A 23,442-nucleotide genomic window follows, 5' to 3' on the forward strand; every position below is an offset into this window, starting at 1 on the left:
GAGCAGCACTTTCAGAACTCAACCGAAGCCAAAGAGACTCGTGGCGCTGGACGAAGCCGTCTCTAAATCCTACAGTGTGACGGCGCTCTCTCTCAACGATAACGGACATCCGCCCATTTTTGACCCGAGAGAGGCTCCACACATCCAGCCTGTCGGGGATCCCGAGGTGATCCCAGGCCAGGAGGAGACGTACACCCAGGAGTCTCTGACTGATCCCGGTCTACCCTGCAGCCTCTGCCCAGCAGGAAGTGTCCACACCAGCCTCCAAAGAACGATGAGACTGGTTCACGTCAGCATGAAGCAGCGCTTCCAGGTACCATCTTTAAAGCCAGTGTTACACTTTCAGCATCCCTGAGGACCCGAGGGTCCGCTGAGGTCAGAGTGATGGAGACTTAACCGATCCCTCTGGTTTGGTGCCTGATGCGAGTTAGCTCAGAGTAAAGTGCCAAAAGGAGCCAGGTGAGGTTGTTCTGGCATCTGATCAGGATTTCTGGAGGTTTTGCAGGTATTCCCAGCTGAGAGGAGTCCTCAGGGTAGAACTCACTGATGATATGTTTACTCTAACCTTCCCTGGAAGCAGCTCGGGATCCCCCGGGACAGACGGACGGACGGTGTGTCGAGGCGTCACCCTCCAGTCTGTATTCCACGTAAACACTACATTCACCAGCTCAGACAGCTTCTGTTTCCTCTGCTTCTGGATTTCAGTGTAAGAACTCACAGCCGGTGGATGCAAAACTCCCGCGAGACCGCTCCAGTCGATTCCAGGCCGAGGAATCAACTGAAACAGGAAATCATGCTGAGAAATTCCCAAAGGGAATGTTTTGGGAAAGACGGGAATACACCCTGACCATGGAACGATCCCCGGGAGCCTGGAGAGAGCGCTTTCAATGCCACAGAAGTAATTGTACAATAACGTGAACTACAGAACAGTTGTGGTGTTTTCATGGTGCAATAAACAGCGTTCGCTGCAGCGCAGCAGCTGCTGATGCTGTTACACGTGTGGCCGACTCGCTTTTAGCCCGTTACAGTTTCTGTTGCGGTCGCGTTTTCATTCTTCTGTTTTTATTGGGCAGAATAAAGTCTGAGCGTCACATCGGCCTCCAAAAACAAAGCAGCTCCACAGAGTCAATGAAAGGCTGAATCAAGTTTGTCCTCATGGGAGTGACGGCAGAGACGGCGTCCTCTGGAGACACGGCGTGATTAGTGTTCACGTGCACAGGCAGAGGGCAGCTGTACCTCCTAAATAGGACATCCACACACACACACACACACACACACACACACCTCTGGTGCTATAACAGGGCTGTATTTTATCATAGTGCAGACAGCAGCCCGAGTGGCCTACATTCACGGATCACGTGCAGCAGCCGAGGATGCGAGCGATGTGAAGGAGCCGGCCGTTAAACCTCCTTCACTCATTCATCTCTCCAACAGCTGAACGTTGGTCTCAGGTTCAACTTTCCGTCACATTTTACTAAATCCAGCTGAATCCTGTTCAGACGCACTCAGCACTTCATTCCTTTTGTACTTTTATTTGTTTACTTATTGTTTACGTTGCTACCTGCGGGGTCGGGACTCACTGATGTCCATGGATGAACCATCATCAGATCCTTCATGTGCACCAACCTTAAAATGCTCTTCCCCCCCCAAATTTTAATAATATGTCTGCATTAAGTGCATAGTAATTACATAAATTGCAAAAAAGTGCAATAAACTACAAAAAAATTGAAAATCGTTTTTGTTTTTTTAACATATATTTCTAGTTAGAGAAATTTAAGAGGCTTATCCCTCAAAACTGTAAATACAAAAAAGTTGCACAAAATAGTTTCCCACCACAGGAAATTTATTTTGAGTGTCTTCATAGTTTTATTTTTGAAATACACCAATTTTTATACACTGCAGGAAAAACGAAAATAAATATTATAATGCAAATTTGCAAAAAAGCAGCATATGCATCAAAATAAACTATTTCCAGCAGTGCAATATGAGTCCTAAGCATCCCAGAAACCACACAGAAAGTCATAAAGTCAAACATAACTTTTAAAAACACCAGTATAGGCTCATGAGGCCTTGATGGTAAAAAGAAAAGACCCAGGGAAACCTGATGGTAAAAAAAACTACATTTTCCGCCATTTGGGCCAGGTAATGAGGGACATGCGATAGTTCGCGCTGACGTCTATTCCAACGTAGGAAGTGTTACAAACAGCTGATCGGATCGGCAAAGTGTGTTTCTGGAATATTATGTTTTTGTTGCTGCAAGTGCTTTTTATGCAGTTTTTGCAAAGCTATATGTGGAAGGAAACTGTGACCGAGGACAAGCTGATGGCATAAGATGTAAGTACAACTCCTCCGGTTTCATATGAAAAAAAAATTATTGCGCTAGCTCACGTGGTTGCAGAGCTACAGGGATTTAAAAATAGTTACGCAAAACAGAGCGTGCTGCTCTGACCGGCTTTAAAGGGTTAAATGCACAAAGGCAAAACTAAAGTTTGCAGAGGTCAAAGGTCAGGACCTCGTGTGGAAGAAATTCAATCTGAAACCAAAACCAGGAAGAAGAACGCCAGCTGAGAGCACGCTCACCTTCTGACCCGCCTTCTGCCTGTCCAAGTCCACGTCCCTCACCGGTTCTGGTTCTGGAGATCCCAGCGGTCCCTCTGCCGCCCTGTCCAGCTTCACGTCGCCGTGGACCTGAGAGGACGAGGAGGATGACGCCGGGGAGGAAGGGGGGATGGACGGCGAGGATGACGAGGAAGCGCCGCGGGGGTGCGCGGGTGAGGAGGAGGGGGACGTGGCGGACGGAGGCGGGGCCGCGTGGTCGCCGTGGAGGTGCAGCGTCTCCTGCCGTAGCGTCTCGTTCTCCGAGGCGAGCTCCTGCCGCTCGCGCCGGATGCCGGTCAGCTCCTTGGTGAGGGTGTCCAGCCGCTGCCTGAGCTGACGGACCTCGTCGCGCGCTCGGTTACGCTCCGCACGAACCTGGAAACAAAGACGACGACAGAGCAGGCAGGTTGTCAAAGCTCTTTATAGGAAATCATCAAAAACACCTCAGCGTCTGTATTACATTATTATTATTATTATTATTATTATTATATTATAATACTATTATTAATAATATTAATATTATTATTATTATTAATAATAATAATAATAATATTATTATTATTATTATTATTATTATTAATAAATAATAATAACAATAATAATAATATTATTATTATTATTAATAATAAATAATAATAATAATAATAATAATAATAATATTAATATTATTATTATTATTATTATTAATAATAATAATAATAATATTATTATTAATAATAGTATAATATTATTAATAATAATAGTATAATATTATTAATAATATTATTAATAATAATAATATTTCTCCGTACAGGCTCACAGTGGATCGATATCATAGAAATATCATTTCTGCTCACAAACAGCTGCTCGTCTGCAGCTCCATAACTGAGCCTTTCTTTCATCCCCACCCAGCCCAGCCTCCACCCTGCTCCGTGCCACTCAGCTACATTTCCCCCACCTTGCTCCACTTCTCCCTCCAGTTGGCGGTGCAGTCCGACCACCACCTCATGGTCTTCTCCATCTGGGCGGCCCTGGCCCGAGCCTCCTCCAGCTCCCTGAGCCTCAGCTCCTCCCTGCTCTCCCAGTCGGCTCCGGCTGCCTCGCCCATGGCCCCGAGGGAGCCGAACCCGAGGCCCCCCAGGCCGGGCGACAGCAGCAGCGGGGGGCTGGAGCTGGGCGTTCCTCCCGTGGGGCTGGGGGTGTGGGTGAGGCTGTCGGGGGAGCGGACGCCCCGGTCGGATCCCAGACCCAAGCTGCACAGCAGGCCGCCGCCGGCCTGCTTGCCGCCGTCGGACAGGTGGGGGCTGGGAGTGTGGTTCATGGTGGAGGCGACGGGGTGGACGAGGACGGCGAGAATCAGGAGAGCATCGTCCTCACCCTGGAGACAGAAACACAGAAAGAGAGCGCTATAAGAAAAACATAATATAAACCTAAAATTACAAATTTAATAACATAAAAAGTATTAAAAACCATAAAAATCGTTTGTTTTGTTTTTGTTTTGTTTGTTTGTTTTATGTCCCCCCCCCCCCCCCACTGTGATGAACTTGTATTGTTGTACATGTTGTATAAATAAGAAAAACAATAAAACATAAAGTAAACAAACACAAACAGGGACGACGGCGGCCCGGACCACCGCCGTGATGCTCGTCCACTCACAGCCTTTCAAAGTCTCTGCTGGCTCTAGTTCTCCTGTGAGCCCGGCGCAGTAAAGGTGGAGCGAGGCGTTACTTGGATACCTGGTGGACTCACATCGTTTCCTGCTGGCGTTCCAATAATCGCTCGTATTCGATGTCCGTCAGTATTTGTCTTGAAGGGTCGACATGAAACATTTGTGCTGTAGCGGCTGAGCGTTATCTCGGCTGTCAGTGCCAGCTCAGGTTATGAAATCCTGGGAAAAAACACTGCGAAGCTGGTCTCAGACGCCGGGCCAAGAAAAGCTCCGGTCCTTCCTGCCCCCTCGCTCAGCCCCCGCCCTCCCCGCTCCAGAGGAAGTTCCCGAGGAGCTGTGGGACTGTGGGAACAAGTCTCAGCGAGGCAGCAGAGCAGGAGAGGAAATGAAGCAGGTTTAGCTTCAGCAGCTGGAGGCTCAGCGGAGGGTAAAACCACCAACACACCCTCTGCTTTTGCCTCTGTTGCCCCGTTTGCACAGGTAACATGTTGGACCTCCAAAGGTAAACTGACGGCTTTCAGGCCGTGCACGCCATCAGCCCAGGCGTGAAGTTAATCACGTGCACTGAGTGTGGTTAGTGTAAAAATAACCAGCTGGGCTGGAAACCTCATCGTGTCTGAACAGCCACATTAAAGATGGCAGCTGGCTCCGGCAGATTCAACACGTCCACCATATCCTTCCCTTATTTGGCTCCACCCACTCTGACATCATGACTCAGGCTACAGGGTCACATGGTCATCGGTTTGATTAGCGGGCCAGGACGCTGGCAGCCGGAGCTTTGTGGACGATCACAGCATGTTGTAGCTCTGCGCTGTCAGCAGGGGGCAGTGTCACAAACATGTGTCTGTTGTTGTGCTTTGGTTGAACTCCTGAGAGGACAGGACGCTGAAAACTGCCGTCCCCTCCTCCTGCAGGTTAATGACGCCACTCGTGCTCCTCTTCCTGTCCAAGTCAGCTTTTAAACCAATCGGCATTCTACGTGCGCGTGGTGACATCACTGTCGACCTGCACGCATTTGTTGCTTTCCCGACACCGTGCACTGCGGGTAGCACAAACTCCAGATTTCCCAGTGAGACCATGAGGGTGTTCACACGCAAGAGGCGGAGTTTGCAGCATCTGACCAATCAGAAACACGGACGGGCTGCAGGCAGCACAGCATCGATCAAACGACTTCCTCGGTTCCTCTTTGTTCACGTGATTTACAGAAAACTTGACCTCTGACCTCGTCCTTCAGTAACAGACAAATAAAAAGGACAAACAGTTAAAGTGAGGAGAAAAAAGCAGAAGCAACTGAGGCCGAGGTCACTGAGAACTAGAGCTGCCACAAACGATTATTTTGATAGTCGACTAGTCACCGATTATTTTTGCGATTAGTCGACTAATCAGATCATCATCCATTGGACGTAAAACTACAGCTTATTGCACCAGCAGCATCTGCTCTTATATAACTATCATTAGCTTACAGCTTTAAGTGTTTAAGGTATGTGCTAACTAAAAATAAAGACAAGATGATAGTTTATTAAATTTTAATGAAATCTGCAGATTGTTTCAGTGAAGTTTAATAAACTCCTTGCTATCTAAAATATAACAGGACACCGGAGTAAATTCTGGAGCATCTCACACTTCTGATAATCAGCTGTCTGCTTGATGTTTATTCAGCTGTGTAAAAACTATAACTTTAATCTCAGCCAAACCGATTTACTCAGGAACAAATAAAATACTGAAAAAGCCAAACAATAACATTTTGAAGTTATCTAAGTGACTTATATATCATGTTTAACCTGAGTAGTGAAAGACAGCGGTGGGTTTGAAAACGATTAGCCGGGAGTCCGGTGTTCTCACGGCTCTAGTTAGCCTAGCCCCCGCTAGCTATCGAGCTAGTGGGTAACAGACGTCTCCGAAAACGTCGGAGCGCTTTTGAAAATATGTGGTGTCTTGATAAACTGAGCAGATATTTGAGGTTTACACAGCTACATTCTCGCCTGAAAATATGTTAAATGTTTATTTTGTGACCCAGAAAGAATAATAAGAGTAATATTAAAACTAACTAGCTGCTGCCATTGTTGGAAACTGAGCTGCGCTATGAATTCTGGGACACAGCTTCTTCTTCTTCGGGGTTTAACGGCAGCTGGCATCCTTGTACATGCAGTGCTGCCATCTTCTGTTTCAGTCCGTTATTACACTCTTAAATCCTACTACTTATTCCTGCGTCTTTTGGGATCTTACAAAGCTTCAAACGACGCGTCGACTATTAAATCAGCCGTCGACGATTTTGATAGTCGACGTAATCGTGGCAGCCCTAGTGAGAACATTTCAGTAGATGACCTCTGTCACCTCATTCACGCCGGCAGCCTTTTACAACCGAGCGCTAAAAAAACGACGATTTATGAAAAGTACACGGCTGTTTCTCACAATAACGCAAAAATAAAATGTCTGAGATGATGTTGTGAGTCACAAATCAGAACTAAGACTTGAAGAGTTCTTCATCGCCCTTCAGCCTGAGGCTGTGCAATTAATCACGTGTCAACTGGGATTCTGCTTCGGCTGATTATTGGAGCAAGATCAGTGAGGTATGAGATTATTTGGCTTCTCTTTCCTTTCATCTATAAAACTCTGAGTTCAGCTCACACTGTGTTTGTTATACTTCAATTACCACTTAATTAAAACATGACGTTCAACTTCTCTCCAAATATAAATGAATCCTTTTCCATCCTGAGTGTTTGAAGGCTTCAGTGAAACCATGTCAGTCCTGACAGCGGACCTCGAACCCGAGTCTGACACGGTTTAACCCGGAGGACGCGTCGAGGCGGAGCTCTGCTGCGACCCGAGGTCTCCTCGTCCTCCCTCAGCGCCGAGTGTCTGTCATGTCACAGACGACCACAGCAGGCTGGACTCAAACACGACATCAGCTCACAACACAAGCAAGAAAACGACTCCCTCAGGTACACCGACAACAGCAGAAACACCGACTTGATCCGGTTCAGCAGACGCCTCATAGTGGACTACAGGTGTGCGCAGTTAATGACTGTGACTGACGGTGCGGTCTGATTGGAGCAGGGACTGAGGGACCAGCCCAATCAGCCATGGCGGGAGTCATAGGGCGGGACAGGGGAAGTGGAGCCCGCGGTCTTGGACTCAAACGCAGCAACGTGAACATGAAGTTTGCACCGAGCGGACGAACACGACTGACTACGAACACAAACATGATCTCAGGACTGTGACATGTTTGCAGTAACCTCCACCTCCCAGCGTCATGGACTGCAAACACGCGTGACTTTAGTTTTGATTCTGTGGAAGAAGAAAAAGGAGCTCATTGATCTCCATCGTCCACAGCAGCAGTGAAACACAAGACTGAGAACTGAGCACATTTGACTCTTTCACTAACAATCCTCCAAAAATGAGCCATGAACGAGATGAGCAGCCGGCTAAACACGAGTCCAACATCCACACTGCAAAATAAACAAAGAGCAGGAAAGCTGCAGTTTCCATCTCTGCCCCCGATAAGCTGCATCGCTGACACTCATCCAGCGCCTCCAGTCCCAAATCTCATCCCCCAGTTCACCTCCCAGTCAAACAGCAAACCCAGCACTGCACTCAGGAAAAAACAGAATCTGGGTCAAAGTGTGGGAGAGGAAGACTAACGAGAGGAGGAAGAGGAGGGTCGGGAAACAAACGGCAGAAAGAGAAGCAGACGAGAGAGCGAGGCCGCCGAGCACGGGCTGAACGCGAGACGTGAACGAGAGGAAAACCTCCTGCACACACACACGCACGCACGCACGCACGCACAGTTTGGTATCCACAGTCTGTGCAGGAGCATCATACAGACTCAGTAACATCCAATTAAAGTCACAGAGTTTCACCAAAACTGGAGCTCCGCCTCCTCGGACGGTGTGTTAGAACAGTGACCTCACAGCAGCCATATTATTGGTCACATGACGTCATTAAAACGCTCCAACAGCACAAACACGGTGCAGAGGTCCAGCTCAGGTGAAGCTTTATTAAGTTGTCATAATGTTTCAGTGTCGCTGAATGTTCATGCATTCATGCCAAAGATGATGTTCTACTGGTTCATCCAATCACATTCATTCACTCCGTCGTCATCAGGCTGTGGGAAGCTTTAATGTTTCCATGGCTGCAGGTTAAAGTTGCAGAGCTCTGATGTGCAGAAACAAACAGCAGTGCTGACAGAAATGATTTAAACTCTTCGTCTTCTCTGTGCCGTCAATCTGTCAGAAACTCATCAGCAGATTCGTGAGTTCAGCTCGTTTCCTTTTTACTCTCATATTTTTACAGTCTTTGGATTTTTATCATCATCACCTGATAACAGGAACCATTTTTGATGTGACACCCAGGACCTGATGCACAAAGCCTGGCTTAACATCATAACCACCATCATGATATCTCTGCCTGGGGTTTCTGGTTTTGTCGAGCCAGCTAACAAAGCCTGGATAAGTTAAACTAAAACTCCGACTGAGACGTGTAAACGCTGCAGTCTGCTGCGCTGCCAGGAACACACGGTGGCATTTTTGATTCATCAGATTATCTGAAGTGAGAAATTCAGCAGCAGCAGAGGTCGTCAGTGCAAACGTCACGCTACGGTGCAGTCCTGCACGCTGCTTTAAAGGTCAGGAGGTCACGGGCTTGGTGTGAACTGAACAGAAACGATAATGAGGGAAAATTGTTGTGATTTTATTCCAGAGGAAAGAGAAATGTTTACCTGGAATTTGGTGCACATACAAGGTGACACACAGACCATGTGGGAGAAACAGGAAACGAGCGTTCGTGTTTGAGAGCTGAACAAACCAACGACTGAATCACGTCCTCGGTGTGTCCTCACCGCAGGAAACAGGCCCCCCACTCCAGGAAATGGTTTTATTTAAAAGTGAGGAAGCTACCTGGACAGAGCGACAGCAGAACCAGAACATCAGAGGCGCTGTTCGTGGGCCCTGAATTCATTCCAGGATGTCACCGGCTCAAAACCACCAAAATAAAAGATCCTGAACAATAATCAGAGTAAAAATGCACAAATGTAGAAATTCATTCAAACATTTAAAAGGCACAAACACAAAGCTGATTATCTCCTCGGGCAAACCAACGAGCACAAATCTCACACACGAGTCAGTCTCCTTATCACATACAACCATAAATCATCTCTGGCAGCAGTTTGTAAGGTTAAAGTTCAGCTGTCTGTCAAGTAATCCCTGAAGGGTCCCTGAAAGGTTCAGGGCCGAGTGTCAGTGTGAGACAGCTGACGGACCAGCACTGTGCAAAGCTTAGGACAGCAGAGGTGACTGAGTGTGTTTGTGCTGCTGAACGGAGAATCGACGCATCCCGACGGTTAAACTGGCTCCAACCAAATTCCGCGTCAGTCATCAGTAATGAGACACCGCCGGGATGAAGCAGCAGCAGGACAGCGAGGACAGAGACGGTGAGGAGGACTCGGAGCAGCAGCCGGGATCAGCACCTCACACTGCTCAGACAGTGAGGTCACCACACATTTTCAAGCGCCATGTACATAAAATCGTTTCGAGGTCAGTAAACACAACCAGAGTTCATACATAAGGCACACGGGGCTCGATTTTTTTGGTAAATATCACCTGGGACTATTTGGTGCTGGAAACTTTTCCTTTGGACTTGGAGCTGGCTAAAACCTCTGTGGGTGGGGGTGCAAACATTCCTCCATGCAGGAAAAGCCCTGTGCGCACGCACACACACACACACACACCTGATTTATACTCTGCTCCTGGATGAGGAAGGAGGAGGAGGAGGAGGAGTGTACCTTTGTGTGTACAGCTGACAGGAACGAGCACATCGATCTGTTTCCATCCTCGCAGGAACGTGTCAGTGCTGCTCACCAGCAGCCTGCACGGACTTGCAGCTGCATCCTTTCACCAGCCTGCAACAGCTTCTCTCCACCCCTGTGTGCTGTCAAGTTGTTTATCTGCTCAACCAACACCAAGGCTACGTTCACACTGCAGGCAAAAGCGCATCAAATCCGACTTTTTTGACCCTATGCGACTCATATCCGATCATGGTGTGACAGTGTGAACGGCACAAATCAGATATTTTCAAATCCGATCTGGGTCACTTTCGTATGTGGTGCTGAATCAGATACATGTTTGATGGTCACGTCGCATTAAATCCGTCTTTTATGTCACTGACACAAGACAGACGCCAATTATCAGCGCCGGAGAAGACATCGTGAACACTTCCTGTCCATCCCGATGTCAGTGAGACTGTTGGGAAGACAACGTTGGAGAAACGTGAACATTTTATTTGTTCTGTATAATCTGCAGATTCTGACAGAAATCTGCAACTATCCTTTGAAGCAGCGCTCCTCTAAAACAGCAATAAGGATCATTATTAGGTTATTTACATTATTATGTAAATAACAAAATAACTTAAAGCAAAAATTGGGAAACGTGAAGTCTGAAGTCTTTATATTAAGGTCCATCAGTCAAACATACTGTTGGTCTGGGTCTAAACAGAGCGCGTTGTGTGTGACGTCTTCTTTTGCCGCTTTGAGCGTTCACACTAGAGCGCGTTTGCTGTCGCATTTTATTTGTAGTGTGAACGAGCAGACAAAAAAATCGGATTTGATCAAAAAAATCCGACCTGCAGAGTGAACGTAGCCCTTCTGTCCGCCATATTTCAGCCCCAGCGTTGAAAACATGATTTCAGCCCTCCGGGTTCAGAGCTCCTCATTAAATATTAAAACGTGAATAAAGACTGAATAATAACTCCCCACAGTGACATCACAGAAGATGTAATCTCTGTGTTAGAAGCAGAGAAAAGCAGCTCAGAAACATGAAGCTCTAAAAGCTGCAGTTCCTCCAACGTCCAGCAGAGGCAGCAGTGAGTCAGTCCCCGTCCCCATGTCCAAACTTTACAGCAGAAATTGGTCTCTGTGGATCCCTCCTTCATAATAACATGCATTAGGGGCGTGGCCTCTCTGACTGACAGGTGGACGGTGACACAGGCGGCTGTAGCTTCTAGCTGTCTACTAGCTTCACCTGAACTGGACCTCTGAGCTGTGTTTGTGCTGTTGGAGCCTTTTAATGACATCATGTGACCAATAACATGGCTGCTGTGAGGTCACTGCACTAACAGACCGACCACGAAGCCTGAGATCTAATTTAGTTTGTGAAATTTGAGGATTTAATTGGATACTGCCATATTGTCTGTGGATGGAAAATAAAAACAGCTGAGGCCGAGGCCTATTCATCCATCAATTCTCTCGTGTTTTTTAATAAACCTGTTTAATATGTTTACTCCACAAATACAGCGAACAGTAAATCCTCCTTGTTTAGGGTTAGAAAAACAAACTCTTATTTCTGTTCTGTCAATAGAGACACAATGAACGGCGATACAGAGAGTAAACTGTGGACAGTCAGGCTGTAGATTTACATACAACAAATACTCCCAGCAGTAATTATTACTTACGATACTGCAAACAGCTGACATTGCTTATTAGCGCACATGCATTCCCATCTAATTCGTTGGCGGGCTCAAGTGTTGTGGCTCCTGAGCTGCAAATCCACACTAACCTATCAGATTACACCACGTTCAGTGAGGAAAGACGTCTTTCAGGAGCGCTGTTTAGCAGCATCAACGCTGTAAATAAAGCGCTTCCTGTGTCACCGTCAGCTTCTCCAGCCAGCACGGTGACGGATGTCTCTGAGCGAGTAATCAAGCCTTCATTTATTTTGGATCAGCTGATCGTTAAACTGATGGATGAGGCCGCGGTGCACGAAGCTCAGCGACGACGCTCAGCGACGACGCTGCACGAGTACAGCCAGAGCCAGAGCGTCTCTCACGAGTCCCCAAAGATTACAGCGGTAAATGAGACCACACGTTCCCACGCCTGTTTAACACCAGAGTCGGTGTGTGAGGAGTTCCTGAGCTCTGCTGAGATCCTTCCTAAAGCCAGGCGAGATCCCAAAATCCATCCCAACCTCCAGGAGCCTGTAGAAGCACGTCTGGATCCCAAACTCTAAAGCTGAGGCCTCAACACGCCCAACTAACCCTTGTGTGTTGCAGCCTGACGTTAATCTCTAAACTGAAGACGCTGAAGCTCCACCAACACTTCGGACAACACCAGCAGATGAACCAGTTTCTCCACCTGCTGCAGCTCTCTGGGATCATCTGAGGGTGGAGTTAATTAATCAGTGTGAATCCTGGGAAAGTGTAGAAGTGCAAACTGGGCGGGTTAAACTTCTCAGTTTACCAAATGATGGCAACTCGGTCAGGAAAGCGTGGCGGCAAATGAACTTTCAAAATAAGACTAAGATGGGATCCATTCTCCTGGATGGATAAGAATCAAACCTGTTAAGTCACCGACACGCCGTCTGTTACATATCTAACTGATCCACATCAACAGGAAGCAGAGGAAGTGGTCCAGTGTCACCCAGCATGCCTCCTGGATGGCGTGTTTTGGGTACGCTCTACTGGGAGGAGAGATTACGTCTCTCGAGCGGTTTGGGAACGCCTCAGCGCGTTTGTTTTTAGATTTATTCGATTTTAGGCTACACCTGTACCTGGGCAAGCGTGACCGCTGAAAAAACGATGAGCTTAAGCTGGTCTCAGCCAGCACAGGTGAGCTGCAGGCTGCAGGTGAGAAGGTGCAGTCAGAGGATCAGAAAAGCGTCACTTGTGCACTTTAAATGACTTTACCCACAAGAGTGGAGGCTACAGTTTGCACATGAGAACATGCAAACACTCTCACTACCAGCACTCCAAACCATCCTCGCTTTACTTCCTGTCTTCCTCCACCGTCCTGACCGTCGGCTGTATTTGCCTCCTTTCTTTGCCCAACCTCCACGTGAACCTCGCCCTCTGTCATCACAGGGCCCATAAAACACGCAGCCGGCCAGAGGGCGAGACCGCGGGGTAATAAAGCCTTTGACAGAGCATCTGTCCTCGCTGGCTGCACAGCTCCAGCTTTGACTGATGTAAACCTCAAGGCTGCAAACGAAACGATCGGGCCGATCTTCTTCAGTTTGCGTCGGCACTGACGTCTGCTCATCTCCGTGAAGCGAGCTGAGGAGCTCGAACGAGCCCGAGACGACAGAGGAACGGAGGGAGGCGTCGCCGAGCTGATTTATGTGAATGTGGACGTAAGAAAGATACAGCACGCCGCTACAAAGGATTTCCCCCCGCGCTCGCCAAACTTTCTGCAGTGAGTCAGCGCGTGCTCTCTCCTCTAATGAGAACCAGCCCTGTGGGCCTGAAACCTGAAACTGGAGGAGCAGCAGCAGCACGCTGGGATCGTACTCACACTGGTCCTCTCCCATCACAATTTCTCTACAATGGCTGAAATCTCAGCTGTGACTCTGAAATACGAGCTCCACATCGAGCGTGGCGCCGCGCTGCACATGTAGAGTGAGGATGCCCTCTTCCTCCTCCTGCTCCTCCCTCGTGTTTCTGAAAGCTGCTGAGCTGCATCAGTGTGGATGAGACAAGGAAATCCACGTAAGAACAGCCAATCAGCGCCTCCCACCTGACCCACAGTCAGCTGTTCTTCATGTATAGAGCCACGAGTCTCCGACGTGGCTCCAGATTTGACTCTTCTTATGTTTGAGCTTCAAACTGAGCCGGACCCACAGTCTGATGCTGCTGCAAAACCAGGTTTAGTCCTCAGAGTCACAGTTTGAATAAACCCTGCACCAGTTTAGTATCTGTGACAGGAGCAGATCCAGTACTGGTCCCAGTATGGAGGACCAGGAGTGCCAAAATAAACAAACAACTAAATCATTAAATAATCAATTCAATGTTTTTTTATTAACTTCCAAGTTTCAATAAATTCATGTCACACTTAATTATTCACAGATCTATTTCCTACCACTTCTCCCAGTTTGGGTCTGAGCACAGAAGCCCACACTTCCCTCACCCCGCCCACCTCTCCCAGTTTATCCAGTCAGATGACAGATGCCATCTCTCCAGTGAGTCCTGGGTCTGCCACAGGGCCTCCTCCCAGTAGGACACGTGGACGTGGAGGAGCAGCAGCTCTACTCCGAGTCCCTCTCGAATGACGGGACTGCTCCACCCCATCTCTAAGGAAGAGCCCCGCCCCCTCTCAAAAGAAACACGTTTTATCCGCGACCGTGGGCGAGGGCGGGAACACAGATGGGCCAGTAAATCCACAGCTTCACTTTTATGCCCACTCTCACGCTCCACTCTCCCCTCCATCATGAACACAACCCAGAGACACTTGTAGCCTCTTTCCACTCCTCAGCTGGACTCAACCATTCGGTGGTAGCACCTGGTACCAGCTACTTTTACCTACGAGTCTGACAAAACGCCATACGCCAAGCAGCAGGTAAACCTTCGCCTGTTTGTGTTAGATACAGCTGACGTGACCTGGGGTGGTCACTCGACCTGAAGGAGGCCCCGCACCGTTTCCGGCTGAGAACCACGTTCTCGTATTATGAGTTGGTGATTCATTGATTTAAAATTTATTTTTTCAAACTGTAATTAATTAACCCTTTAAGACCTACCATAGAACCAAGTCCGCCAGAGCTTATATTATATGTTTACATGCTGTGGAGCCATTTTTGGGAGCATTTCAAGTTGCTATACATCAATACAACCATTACAGCCTAAATTTTAATAATATGTCTGCATTAAGTGCATAGTAATTACATAAATTGCAAAAAAGTGCAATAAACTACAAAAAAATTGAAAATCGTTTTTGTTTTTTAACATATATTTCTAGTTAGAGAAATTTAAGAGGCTTATCCCTCAAAACTGTAAATACAAAAAAGTTGCACAAAATAGTTTCCCACCACAGGAAATTTATTTTGAGTGTCTTCATAGTTTTATTTTTGAAATACACCAATTTTTATACACTGCAGGAAAAACAAAAATAAATATTATAATGCAAATTTGCAAAAAAGCAGCATATGCATCAAAATAAACTATTTCCAGCAGTGCAATATGAGTCCTAAGCATCCCAGAAACCACACAGAAAGTCATAAAGTCAAAGATAACTTTTAAAAACACCAGTATAGGCTCATGAGGCCCTGATGGTAAAAAACTACATTTCCGCAAAATGATGTCACTTCCGGTTTCGGGCAGGTCATGGCGGACATGCGATAGTTCGCGCTGATGGACGTAGGAAGTGTTACAAACAGCTGATCGGATCAGCAAAGCGTGTTTCTGGAATATTATGTTTTTGTTGCTGCAAGTGCTTTTTATGCAGTTTTTGCAAAGCTATATGTGGAAGGAAACTGTGACCGAGGACAAGCTGATGGCATAAGATGTAAGTACAACTCCTCCGGTTTCATATGCAAAAAAATTATTGTGCTAGCTCACGTGGTTGCAGAGCTACCGGGATTTAAAAATAGTTATGCAAAACAGAGCGTGCTGCTCTGACTGGTTTTAAAGGGTTTAATGACACATTTAATGAATCATTTAGCAACACTTAGTTACTTCATTTGGTCCTCCTGGTCCTCCGTACCCCGGGATGTTTGATTGGTTTTCTGGTCATTCACTGGAGAAAACAAAGTGCATTCTGGGTAAAAGTCCTGAATCAGCCTGAGGAAACATTTCTCGGTGTTGAATCACAGAAACATCTGTGCGTTTGAACGGAGCACAGAGATGAGCCCACTGTTTCCTGTCTCGTCACAAAGCGTCGCAGAGAGCGACGCCGTCCTGACGTTCCTGCGGATAAACAGAACGAAGCCTCGAAGCTTTCCCATCGTATTTCAAATGGCTGACGGCGTGATTCTCTGGCTCTAACGCAACGCTGCTGCAGCTTTGGCTCCGGACTCCTGCATCAAACCTCTTCCCGCTCCGAGTCGCAAGTTTCCTGAAACGGAGCCAGAGGGAGATTTCCAAACTTCAAAGCAGAGATTCAGATTTTTCTCTCCAACTGAAATAACAGATCACTTCACAGTCTTCACTCATCAGCTAACATACGCCATCAAAGCAAAAGAGACGATAAATCTGAGCTTTAACGCTGATAAACCTTTAATATTCAAGTCTGACTGGAGGCCGGGGGCCACGCTCCACCCAAAGGGCTGCCACAGTCTGACAAACGCTGGGTTTTAAAAAAAGAACCAGTCAGAGCCCAAAGAAACATCTGGAAGTTTGTGGCTTTGTCCAAAGATGAAAATCCCCAAAGTGCTGAATTTATTCTCATTTTATTACCACGTTTGCCGCCTCGTCCACCACAGCGCGACACGGAGAAGAAACCACAGTCGTGCTTTCTGTGAAACGCATTCAACACCATAAAACTACAACGAACTACAAACATGGCCGAGGTTCCTCGCTGCGTTCATGCGTACTGGACCTTCACACAGAGAGCGGAGATGCCCCTCTTAAACCATCATCCAACCCCACACGGCTGTGTCCGAGTCTCCGCCCACAGACACACCCCCATCCACCACTATAATAAAATCTGCAGATCGGTCGTCAAACTTACAAGCTTAAGGTGGCAAAGAGTTAGTCACAGACTCGAGCAGAACAGGAAGTACAACCCAGCAGCTGTGTGGAGGAACGCCGTCCGTCTGTTGGGGCTGAACCTCCAACACCTCCAGCCTGGTCAAAAAAACAAAGGCTGAAGCACGCTGGCTCCCCGTGAACTTCTACAGGATCACCACTTCGTCACGAACGCCATCACGGGTGGGTCAGAAGCTGCAGAACTGCACCCCGCCACCCTCTACTCAAACTTCCCCCATCGAGCAAACGATGCAGACAGAGGGACAGCTTTCACCCTGCACAAAGACCCCATCAGGACTATCATAAAAATCTATTATCTCCTGATTTATTATCGTCTATTTATGAATGTTTTATTATCTGTTCTTTTGTGGTGGGCACACGAGAGATGCCAGTCTAAGTTTTATTGTAATGGATCATCAGGTGAGCAGTTCACCTGTTCTACGAAACAAAATTCATGCAAACTGAAGGTTTCTGACCTGCTCAGGTTACTGATGAATCAGTGCAGCTGCAGTGTAACGATGGCTGATGAAGCCGGTGTGTGTGTGTGTGTGTGTGTGTGTGTGTGTGTGTGTGTGTGTGTGTGTGTGTGTGTGTGTGTGTGTGTGTGTGTGTGTGTGTGTGTGTGTGTGTGTGTGTGTGTCAGATATTTAGCTGCTTTGTTCTTCTGCTCACTCACGAGCTTTCGTCTCTTTAACAGATGAGGTAATGGTTCGGCGGTAAAACATCATTTTTTACAGGCCGGCGCTGATGTGGCCGTTTCCTCTGCGACCACGCTTGTTGAAGCCGCTGCTTTGTTGAAGCCGCAGCTCTGTGGATGCACACGGCAGCTGTGAAACTGCACGGCTCCACGCACATCAGCCAAACGCGTCTCCTTTTGTCTGAAAGTCATAAAGTTTGTAACAGCGAGGATCTCGTTACAGTCACGTCAGGCCTGATCTGATTCAACATTTTACCGTAAACGCAGAGACCTGAGTAACGAGCCTCCGCCGCCTCTCGTGGCTTTGCCGTGAGTCACTGTGGTTAAAGCGTGGGAACGCTGATAGATACCTGGGTCCAGCGCGGGCGTCATTTATCCTCTCAGATCGTTTCTATTTGGCTAAAAATGTCTTCATTTGTAGTTAACGGCATATTTGTTTAAATCAAAGAGCTTCCACAACTCAAACAGGCCGTTGTCTTCCTTGTTGCATCACTGCGCGCACATTTAATGTATTTACTGATCATCCAATAATGTCAGACGTGACTCCGCCTCCTGTGGGAGCAGCTGAGCAGCCGAACGGAGCCAATAAAAACCTGCTTTAAAGAAAACTCAGTGAGCCGAGCGGCGCTGAAGAAGCAGCAGCACAATGGTGAGCGTGAGGATTCAACAGCTGGTGTGGTCAGCACTGCCAACATCACAGCTATCAATCACGAGCTGCTGTTTACCCACCACAGCTTTCCTGTTGGCTCAATAAACGTCTGTTAAAGCCTTTTGTCCAAAACAGAAGAGCTGTGAGGCCAAAGTGCCTCTGAGTCCTCTAAACACCGGGCTCGCTGCCGTTAACGTGTAGAAGAAACTGTTTGTAACTTTGTGAGAAGCTTCAGTTTAACAGAAGCTGGTAACTCCAGCTGAAGCTGGCTCGAGCTTTTTAACCAGCAGCTTAAAGCCCTGCGTTTCCTCTTCCTGTCACATGGATTCTATCCAGCGAGGCTTGGTTGAGTACTCTGATTACTTTTGCTTCACACATCACCAGCTGCTCCTGGCCTGGTCTGAAACAGGTTTGAGGTTTCCTGCAGTTTCCTGGAGGATGCCGACTCGTCATCAGATTCCTGCTCTCGCTCTCAGACATGTCCTGGAAACCTAAACGTGGTGTTGCTCTTGCAGCGATGTTGTTTTTAATCTCGTAAAAATTCATACCCGTGTTATCATGGATGACATGATACAGCGCAGCCCTGCTGGACACTTCCAAACTAACTGAATATCTGGGAAGTCGAAGAAATGTTTTCATGTCGAGATCTTAATGAACAATACTTAAAACTTGACATTTTTCTTTTCCCCTGAGCTTCCTTACAGACTCTCCAAAAGTTGATTGTGTTCATCTGGACGTAGCGTTTTCTGGGGGAAACGTTTCGTCATCATCAGGTGACGTCTTCAGTCTCAGCTGACTGCAGGTTTCAATCTTATCAACAGGACATTTGCATAAATACTGAAACCAGCCCACTGAAGGAACAATGGGCTGTGAGGTCAGTTCCTTAATCATAATTATGCAAATTCTCATGACCATTGATCAACAACCACTGATCAAAGGTGTAAATAGACTCTGCAGTCTATTTACACCTTTGGTCAGTGGACACTCTTTCAAGGATGAGGATGTAACATCCTGGACAGGGAGGAACGCTGGTTTGAGGGCGGAGTCAAGGAGGCCATTTACGTGAAAAGGGAAAGACCATCTCTGAATGGAGGAGGGGCTTAAGGGTACATCTTTCGCCATCTTACATGCTGTGATTGCAGCCATTCCCCAACTCTCTGTGAATGGGACTCATGGTTATTGATCAGTGGTTGTTGATCAATGGTCATGAGAATTTGCATAATTATGATTAAGGAACTGACCTCACAGCCCATTGTTCCTTCAGTGGGCTGGTTTCAGTCATTATGCAAATGTCCTGTTTATAAGATTGAAACCTGCAGCTGAGACTGAAGACGTCACCTGATGAGTGACGAAACGTTTCCCCCACAAAACGCTACGTCCAGATGAACAGAATCAACTTTTGGAGATTTACTTTCCTGGATGATTGAGATGCATCAAGACGTTCCTTACAGACTAATGAACAGAAATAATCGAGGACACGAAATCAGAGTTGTTCTGCGTCTATTACTTGAGGTCTGAATGACGATGCAGCTCAAACTGAGAAAAGCTTAAATCTTTTTATTCAAAACTACAGTCAAACATTTCTTACTGGGAAAAGTTGTTAACAGTGTTTAAGACTCAACACAATACAAGTCTTTAGTAAGAGCTGCTAAACTTTAAGGCCAAACCCAGAGGAACCTTTGGGGGTGGAAGGGGTTAAAAACAGAAACGATCTGGATAAAAACGTTGCTCCGCCTCCGCTCGTCTCTGCTAAACCATCAAACAGCAGAACTTCATGTCCCACAGGGCCCCAGGTGTTACTGCAAGGAGAGCTTTCCACTGTAGTAAATTATACAGCACATTCCTGAAGCATGACACACACACACACACACACACACTGCGGTCCCATGCAGCACACGCCCCGCATGCCAACACAAACACGCACACGCTCGTCTCGCTGACGCTACAAAGAGTTCAAATCAGCAAACAGGAGCGAGCGAAGTCAAGGACAGAGTCCAGAGTCGGCGTCCCTGAGCTCGGGGATCGATGTCCAGCTCGGAGCTGCAGCCGTATCACATTCCCATCATTTATTCAGCAGGACGGAGAGGAGCGGGAGGGGGCGGGCCGACGACGGAGGACGGCGTGATGGATGCAAGCACAGCAACAGGGAGACACTTTCACTCTGCTCGCTTCACAGTTCAGGAGCTTCAGGATTCATCGGTGCTGTCAGCCTCACCTGGATCGGAGGCTCGCGCGGACAATCGTACCGACACGCTTCAGCTCAGCTGAACAATTAATAACGTTCATAAAGTAAAAGGCTGGAAACAGTCCAGGACGTTACCCTGGAGACAGATTTAACAGATTTAATCATTCAATCGTTTATAAAACACTAAACATGAAGCTTTGAGGCTTTACTGACCTTTCAGAGTCGGGTGATCATCAGTAGGGTGATATGGTCCTACAAGGTCGTTAAGATAAGATGGGGCCTGATTATTTAAGACCTTGTATGTGAGGAGCAGGATTTTGAATTCTGGATTTAACAGGAAGCCAAAACAGGAGAAATCTGCTCTCTCTTTCTAGTCCCTGTCAGGACTCTTGCTGCAGCATTTTGGATCAGCTGAAGGCTTTTCAGGGAGTTTTTAGGACTTCCTGATAATAATGAATTACAGTCCAGCCTGCAAGTAATAAATGCATGAACTAGCTTCAACGTTAGCCTTTTTTTGGCTGCTCTGTTGGTCCTCGTCCAACTTTTGGAGCCGGTCTCGAGTGCAGATTAGAGGAACTGCAGCTTCTGGTGCTTCAGCGTTGCTTTGATATCAGCTTTTTGACCTGCTGCCAGGTCCTCTGTCTGACTGCAGTGACCCAAAGATGACTGAAAATGCCGCCGAGAGCACGAGGCAGAGGGAGCGTGCTTCATAAAACCATCTTAAATCAGGAAGAAGATGATGTGTGCTGATCTGGCAGCAGCTGCAGCCGACCAGGCTGAGCACGGATCAGTCTCTGTGTCACTGGAGCACAGCTGAAATTCACCACAAACACTCGTAGATCGTCCTGTTTCACCTCACTATCATCTTCGTCCTCCTCCTCCTCATTACGTAAGGTTACTGAAGCGTTCTGAGCATGCCGCTGCTCCGGAGAGCCAAAACAAGGTGCACCGCTGCAGGGCCAAGCAGCTTCAAAGCTTCTCCACACCAAAGAGCTGAGAGCCGTTTGCATATTTATGCAAATAGAGCCTGAGTTTCCTAATCTGCGAGGAAGATGATGAAATCGCCAATACAGAGGCCAAGCAGATAAAAAGACAGGAGAAGGAAGAGGAGGAGTGGGTTACACTCCACATCTGCCTAAATGGAAATCCTCCTTTTAACACCTCTGGGCCTGAATTCTGATTTTACAGGCGAACAACGCGACGGCGGGTGGGCGGGATAAGCTCGGCTGGAGTCGCGGCGCTGCGGCCGCGCTCTAATACCATCTGCACCACCTCAGATGACCAGGAATTTGTCTGCCTCTAATCTTTTCCCACACTGAGGCAGAGTTCACGGCCCGTGTGACACGAAGCTCGGCAGGCGAGAAGGGGTTAACGCGCCCTAGAGGGGATCAAAGCCTCTTTTAAATGGGAGCAAATCAGCCCAACGAGCTTACACTGCAACACACTATCAGCAGGTCTGTCCGAGCGCCTGCACTCCACCGACCCGGGGACAGGAAACCATCCTCTCACACACAGAAGAGAACTTTCTTTAAAGCTCGGGTAGGTCCTTCGCTACTACGCTTCCTATTAGCTGTACGTGAGCATGTGGAGGCGTGGCTTCAGAGGGACGTTCAGGAAAAACCTGGAACTCAGACACAGGGAAACGCAGTGAAGTTTGTGTTTAAGGGTAAAAATCTGAAGAATGCTCGACATCCAAGCTGCCTGTTGATGCGTCAGAGCCCTCGCTGTGTGGATCTGACACATCAACAGGTCTACGTAACACTTCCTGCTTCCTCCGACGGTTTAGAGCTCCAAACTCTCCAGCGTTAAACCAACATTTAGAGAATGGCTCAGCATTAACTCACAAACAGGGACGCGGTCTGGTAACAAACCTGCACGCGGGGTCGTAACGCCGCCGTAAAGCCGACTGCAGGATGCTTCGTGGGTAAAGCGAGTGTTAAACTTGCAGATACAAGCGGGGGTCACTGCAGGACACGAGGGGGCGTCCCTCAGACTGATCCAGGATCAGACGATCAGCCCGATTACAGAGGGAGAAATCGTATTTGATGCTGAACTGAAGACATTTCTTTGTAAATGATCGACTGTACGGCCCGGCTGGGGCGACATAAATGACCCCAAAGTGTTTGATAAGGACACAAACCCACAGAAAGACGAGCAGGTTTTTAGGAGCACAGTCAGCTTCACCTTGAAACTGAAAGGAGGACAAATCAAGAGATGATGTCAGCGACGAGCATCTGTGGGATGGAGCTAAACTATAAAGTTATAACAGTGGACATGCTGAACACAGCAGCTGGTCCCGTCTTACTGGGCAGCTGTGGAGTCAAAGCATGTTCCAGTCCACAAAAACCTTTTTTGTAACAAAATATCGATTTCTGCTGTCCCTGTATCGATACATTATTAGCAAACAAAATATCACCATGCTACACAGTATCCATTTTTCCCCACCCCTAGTCTTACTGGGCAGCTGTGGAGACTACCAGTCCATCCTGAGCCATCCAAGAGACCTGTCCAGTGACTGTAGATGAACGTGGGCTCATTCATTTATAGTTCAAAGGTCACGTGTTCTGCTGTGAGGGTTGATATACAAAGGTAGCAGACGTGGTGTCAGTCTGAAGACTTTCATGCTGTGTGGAGGGAACTAAAGACAAAACCATGAGGAGCGCAGAGGCCTGAGCTGTAAACACTGCTGTCACGCTGAGTGGGTAAAGGCCCTCTGAGGAGCCATGAATTACACTCTGCCTCAGGGTTAATTAAGCGTTCGAGTGGGTGGGGCAGAAAGGTCGCAGGACCTGCACCTCGCAGGAAACACGGCGTCTCTGGTAACATCGCGGCCGTGTCCTCTGAATATTAACTCTGACAGGAAAATCCGACTAACGTTTGCTCCACGTTTTTATTTTAACATGTGAGATCATGACAGGAGCCTCTGCTGGTTCCTGCTCTGACTTCTCTCTGATTGGTTCGTCTCCAACGTGAAACAAAGCGATGCTCGCGGTGGCTTCTGTAGCACAGGTGCACGTCTGTTTCAGGAGCTCATGAGTTCAGCTGCTTATCCAGTGTAGCTACGCTGTGCAGAGATGAGCTTTACTACAGATAAACTCCTTTTTGCCCGTTTCTCCTGAGCTCATTTAACAGGAATGAACGCCTGAGACATCTCCTCATAAACAGCCGTCCACTCATCTCAGCCCAGATTGAGAAAAATCAAAGCATTTTAAGGTCTCAAAGGT

General features: G+C 47.5%; 1 protein-coding gene across 1 annotated transcript in view; it reads right to left on the reverse strand.

Moving 5' to 3' along the window:
- The window catches only part of ccdc102a (coiled-coil domain containing 102A), a 51,777-nt gene that overhangs the window by 19,057 nt on the left and 9,278 nt on the right, over positions 1–23,442 (reverse strand). Inside the window, exons 2-3 of the mRNA XM_087848930.1 lie at positions 3,536–3,955; positions 2,581–2,973 (exon numbers count right to left, since the gene is read on the reverse strand). Coding sequence (XP_087705056.1) covers positions 2,581–2,973; positions 3,536–3,898 — 756 coding nt within the window. The 5' untranslated portion in view covers positions 3,899–3,955. The remainder of the gene's footprint in view (positions 1–2,580; positions 2,974–3,535; positions 3,956–23,442) is intronic.

The sequence above is a fragment of the Neolamprologus brichardi genome, chromosome 1, assembly GCF_056152115.1.
Source record: "Neolamprologus brichardi isolate AB-2024 chromosome 1, ASM5615211v1, whole genome shotgun sequence".
NCBI lineage: Eukaryota > Metazoa > Chordata > Actinopteri > Cichliformes > Cichlidae > Neolamprologus > Neolamprologus brichardi.